Source organism: Trypanosoma cruzi, genomic scaffold (genome assembly GCF_000209065.1).
Source record: "Trypanosoma cruzi strain CL Brener 1047053517163 genomic scaffold, whole genome shotgun sequence".
NCBI classification, from domain to species: domain Eukaryota; phylum Euglenozoa; class Kinetoplastea; order Trypanosomatida; family Trypanosomatidae; genus Trypanosoma; species Trypanosoma cruzi.
The window spans coordinates 78592-84180 of NW_001849555.1; the positions used below are offsets into that span (position 1 = coordinate 78592).

General features: G+C 46.6%; 3 protein-coding genes across 3 annotated transcripts, besides 9 other annotated features; all 3 read left to right on the plus strand.

Moving 5' to 3' along the window:
* Positions 1–5589: a sequence feature (heterozygous, non-Esmeraldo-like haplotype).
* Positions 13–44: a sequence feature (AT_rich).
* Positions 64–86: a sequence feature (AT_rich).
* Positions 191–213: a microsatellite.
* Positions 281–341: a sequence feature (T-rich).
* Tc00.1047053503399.10 (hypothetical protein, conserved) lies at positions 643–1863 on the plus strand (the record flags this gene model as incomplete). The annotated part of the gene is made up of 1 exon (XM_799204.1): positions 643–1863. One exon carries the CDS (start codon positions 643–645, stop codon positions 1861–1863), a length of 1221 nt encoding a protein of 406 aa, XP_804297.1.
* On the plus strand, positions 2654–3592 carry Tc00.1047053503399.20 (hydrolase, alpha/beta fold family, putative; the record flags this gene model as incomplete). The annotated part of the gene is made up of 1 exon (XM_799205.1): positions 2654–3592. One exon carries the CDS (start codon positions 2654–2656, stop codon positions 3590–3592), a length of 939 nt encoding a protein of 312 aa, XP_804298.1.
* Positions 3867–3888: a sequence feature (AT_rich).
* Positions 3889–3911: a microsatellite.
* Positions 4228–4254: a microsatellite.
* Positions 4881–4900: a microsatellite.
* On the plus strand, positions 5016–5589 carry Tc00.1047053503399.29 (hydrolase-like protein; the record flags this gene model as incomplete). The annotated part of the gene is made up of 1 exon (XM_799206.1): positions 5016–5589. A coding segment is annotated over one exon (574 nt), but the record flags the coding sequence as incomplete, so codon positions are not given.

Below are 5589 nucleotides of genomic sequence, written 5' to 3' on the forward strand. Positions count from 1 at the left end.
GTCATTGGCGTCAATTTAATTATTTTATTTTATTTTTTTAAATTCCCCCCCCCCCCCTCCCTGTTTTTATATTTATATTTTTATTACTTTTGGATGATATTTTTAATTGTTGTTTACTTTCTGTTGGGTGCCTGCGCATGTATCCGCATTTTTACTGCGTCCTCTCTTTTTGTCCTTATGATTATTATCATTCTTTTTTTTTTTTTTTTTTTTCCCCCTGTTCTTCACTCTGGACGCCACCCGGCTGGTTTCCCTCTCACCGGGACGTGTTGACATCATCTTTTTTATTTTATTTTTTATTTTTGTTGTTCTATTCCAATTTTTTTTTTTTTTTTTCTTTTACTGTGGACGTCTCTACAAAAGTGAGGGAAGCGAAAGGACTGTTTACATCTTGAGTGTCGCTACAGGAGAGGGGAGGGGAAATACCGAGAAAGAGAGAGTGAGAGAGAGGGGGGACGTGAGACGAGCAGCACCCAGGCATCAAGCAGGGAAGAAGTCAAGTAGTCGTTTTCTGCTGCCACTGTGAGACGGTCTTTGGACGCGACACGACAAAATTGGACGGTGGGCATCGACACCCGAAAATTGTCGAGGCCTCCTGCAGAGCGCGTAGGCTCAGAGGCGTTTGTAATTAGTGGAGAAAACATGGCAAATAACACAATCGCTGCATTGTCGTGTGATCGTTACTCTCTCTTTGGTGAGAAATGTGTAGATGTGGGCGTGTGCAGGAGCACTGGGGTTCGTATTTGGCTTTGCTACCAAACATTTGGGAAGCGAGATGCCGCGGGTGGCGTGGTGCTTCTTATCATGGGCCTTGCCTCTCCTTCCCTGCTATGGGATATGAAGTTTTGTGAATGTTTGGCATCACGTGGGTATTATGTCATTCGGTTTGACAACCGTGATATGGGGCGGAGTACATTTCTCACCGATCGAAGGGTGATGCCGGCAACAGCAACTACAAATTCTGCAGAGGATGAGACGGATGTATGGAATACTAATGCATTTTCATCTTCCTCTTCTTCACCGTCCTCTTCAGACTCCTGGTTTGGGGCGTTCGGCGACAGTAAACTACATTTGATGCGGTTGGCCTACTCTGGTGCTGTGTCAGGGGGTCGTAAGCTCCTACGTGAGGTCTACACATTGGAGGACATGGCGAGGGACAGTGTCGGTTTACTTGACGCGTTGAATGTTCGCAAGGCGCATATTGTAGGCATGTGTATGGGTGGTGTGATTGCGCAATTGGTAGCCATTTACCACTCCACACGTGTTGAGTCTCTTTCATTGTTATCAACGTACAGTGGATCCTTGCAAGCGGGGCGGCCCTCTTTGCGTGAAGCATTTGCATTGGCCCAGGTTGTCACATATATTGCATGTAAAGGCTTTGCGGTGCCTGCTTCACTTCGAGGGAAAAATGGTAAAAGCGGTCCTTCGCCAAAAGAGGAGGAGGCGTTGGCACACACATTAGTGAATCTTATTGCACGTTTTGCGCCGGGAGCGGAGCCTTCCTTTTCCATAGATCGAAAGGCTTGTTTTAAACAGGTGCAACGCATACTTCGGCGGAGTTCTGATTTCAGTGGTGTCTTGCGGCAGTACGTGGCACTGCTGAACGCAAAAGACCGCACGGCAGGGTTAAAACGCATTCATGTGCCCACAGTTATTTTGCATGGCACGAAAGACCCCATTGTGCCTTACGTGAACGGGAAACAGCTTGCCGGCATGATTCCGCAGGCCAAGTTTGTGACTCTTGAAGGAATAGGCCACGTTTTACACCCCGCACTGCGTGAAAAGATTATTGATACGCTTGCAGCAAATATGCAACAGTCAAGGCGTGGAAAACAAGGTTTGCCCACAACATCGAGGCTATGATTTGTGTTGAGACGCGGTGGATTCGCTTCTTTTTCCTTTTTTTCTTGTGTGCTTTTTTTAGCCTTGTGGCTTGTCACTTTGTGTTTGAGTGGTAGAGATGTGCGTGTGTGTGTGTGGGCGGGAAGAATGTACGACCGGGCGGGGTCTGGGTGGATGGTAGTGTTTTTTTTTGTGTGTGGTTGAAGGCTTAACTCTTTTTTCTTTTTTTTTACGAGGATTTGTTGGAGGGCGGCGGGTGGCAGTTTCTTTTTTTTTTTTTCTTCTCCCTGTCGTCCCCCTTCCCCCTCCCTGCAGTCCTTCACGCGGCGGGGACTCCGGCGGTTGCGGACCCTCAACGTCATGGACGCCACTCCGCGGGCTCACGACGATCCCCGGGCGTCCCACGAGGTCCCTCCGGACGTGTTGGCTGGTGCATGGGCGCAGGTGTGTGTGTGTGTGTGGAGCCCTGCCCCCTTCCTCCATCCCTTCCTGCGGTGAGACGGCCTCATCCAGGCGCATATTTCCTTGAGGAAATGCGGCAACTGAGAGGCGATGCAGCAATGAAACATGGCGGTGGTTGAAGGGTGGAGGTATTGATGTTTTATTGATGTCATTTTCTTAGGTATTTCATTTCCTGCTTCTTCACCGCGTCACGGTGGTGTGACGTTGTTAATGGTAAATGAGTTTGGTTATGTTTTTTTTTGTCTTTTTACATTTTGCATCAATTCCCGGTCTAATGCGGATTGTGTATTCCTTACAGGTGAGGGATAAAAGACGACTGTAAGAATTGTTGTAAGGCCTTCTGTGACGCATGCCCCCTACTCCAGATACGATTGTGAAGGTTGGCAAGTGCGCCCGTACGGGGGTGGAGATATCCATATGTTACAACTCATTTGGGGACCCTAAAAATCCATGTGTCCTTTTGGTCATGGGCATGATGAGCGTCGGTATGCTCTGGCGTGATGAACTCTGTGAACGGATTGCAGCGTGTGGCTACTACGTGATTCGGTACGACAACCGTGACGTGGGACTTTCAACACACTTCTCGGATTTCCCCGGGCCCCACGTGGCTCGGATGATCCTGCCACGAATTCTATCGTTTGGTGAGAAACTACCATACACGCTGGAGGACATGGCTGCGGATGGAATGAATTTGCTGACGACTCTCGGCATCAATAAGGCTCATGTGGTGGGGTCCAGTATGGGCGGGATGATTGTGCAACTTATGGCTATCCACTACCCGGCCCGTGTGCGAAGTCTTTCGATCATATACTCACACACCGGCAACCCTAATCGAGTGCGGGAAAGCTGGCGGGTCAAGCTGGGGTTTCTGGAAAAGCCGGCTAGCTCTGCGCTTGAGGATTTGGTTGAGTTCAAGTGCCACCTGGCGCTTCGCATGGCGGGTGACGGCTACCCGATCGATAGGGATAAGCAACGGGAATTTATGAAAAAAATTATTGAACGCGCTCCCGATGATCCTGGGAGTTTGCGTCGCCACCTTTCTGCGGTTCAACGGGCGGAGAGTCGTGTGGAGGGCTTAAGGGGTCTGAAAACACCAACACTTGTGATACACGGCATGCTCGACCAGCTTGTTCCATACGAAAATGGTATTGAGATCGCCAAAGTGATTGGGCGCTCAGCCAAGCTGGTCTTGTTCCCACTTATGGGACACTCCATACCAGAGGAGCTCTTCCCCGCCGTTGCGCAGGAGATTGTGTGGAATGCACAGAGAGCCGATGCCAGTGAATAATGGGGGAAAAAAATCAGAAAAACAAAAAACAAATCAAATCAAATAAAAAACAACGACTGTAATTCAAATGAAACGAAGAAGGAGAGACCGGTGCCATGACTGACATGGGGATTATTGCGTGCATGCGTGCGTGCGGGGGTGGTGGACCGGGAGAGGAAAGGCAGTTTGCGATTTATTGGCAGTTTTGTTGGGTGTTTGTTGTGTTGTGTGACGTTATTTATTTCTACTGCCGTGTTATGGCTGTCATGGCGTTCGTGTACGCCTGCGTTTTTTCTTTTTTTTTAATAAATATATTTTCTCTCTCTCTCTTTCTCTCTCTATCACTTTTCTTCTTTCTGATGTTGCCGCTCGGCAAGGGAGCACAGAAATACACATACGTGTGCCTACACATACGAGTAGCATCACGAAATCTATAAATCTATAAATCTATATATATATGTGTGTGTGTGTGTGTGTTTATTTATTGCTGTTTGATTTGAAAGTAGAAAATGCATGAGAAGGAAATAATTATATTTATATTTCTTTTTGTTTTTGGATTTTTGACGCCGTTTTAAAATGAAACCGAACTGAAAAAAAAAAAAAAAGTAAATAAACACACATAAACATATGCGGGGAAGGGTGTGGGTGCGCAAACGTTTTTTTTTTTTTTTTTTTTTTCTTTTCTGGCGGCGGGGGCGGAAGGAGGAAAACGATGGGGCAACATTCCTTTTTTTTTTTGTATGCGAGTAGGGGGGGGGGGGGGGATTTGTTGTTGATAACCGGGCAGAAAAGGGAAAGAAAAAGAGAGAGAAAATAAAATAATACCCCAGCGGATCTTAGCCGGATGTGTGGGGAAACAAATAAATAAACACATGCTTACATCTATTATATTGATATCGGTATATATATATATATAGAGGGAGAGAGGGAGTGGGAGAGAGGGATTTTTTATTTATTTCCCCATCATTATTTATTTGCTTTTTTTTTTTTTTTGGTTGGTTGAATGGCTGCTGCTGCTGCTGAATGGAAAAAGAATGGAAAAGAGGCATCGTTGTCAATTGTGTGTGTGTGATACGTGTCGTGTCTGTTTACGTTTTATTTATTGGCTCTGTATGCCGTGTACATGTCGCCTTTACCCTGCTTTTATACATAATTACCCATCATGTACTCACAGTGCTACTAAAGGGAGGGAGGGGTGGAAGGATTGAGTGGAGGGTGGCACGGGGGACAGGAAAGCACTACGACACCGCAAAGTAAGTAGCGGCACAACACGAAGTAAAAAAGTGAAGAGTAAAAAAAGAAAAAAAAGAACAACAACAACAACAACAAGAAGAAGAAGTACAAAGAAACAAAAGTTTTTGAGGGAGATACATACATATACAACCATATACGAAAATACAGTGTGAGAGGGTGAAGGAGAGTCAAATAAAAGTTATTAGGTGCCATGCGTTCGGAAGAGATGGTGACATTTGTGCGGTATTGCACCGCAAGTGATATGCGCATCGAGCTCTGCTATCAATGTTTTGGTGATCCACTTAAACAGATGCCGGTTGTGCTTCTCATTGGTGGGATTAACATGCAAATATATGCCTGGGATGAGGCGTTCTGTGAAAAACTAGTCAAGTGTGGTTTTTTTGTAGTGCGCTTTGATAACCGTGACATTGGACTTTCCACAAAAGTAGAGAAACGCGGTAGTGTCATACCAGCTCGTCTGTTGCTGCCAAAAGCTCTTGCCTTTGGGGAACGTCTTCCCTACACGATTAAGGACATGGCACGTGATGCTCTGGGGCTATTGGATGCGCTTGGCATTCCATCTGCCCACGTTATGGGCATCAGTATGGGTGGCATGATTGCACAGACGATGGCGCTTCTTTCTCCGCACCGTGTCCTTAGCCTCACAAGCATCATGTCAACAACAAATGCCCCTGACCTTCCAGATCCCCAGCTGTGGGTCAAAATGTGGCTTCTACGGAAACCACCCGTGAATTGCACGCTTGATGAACTTATAAACTTCCGTC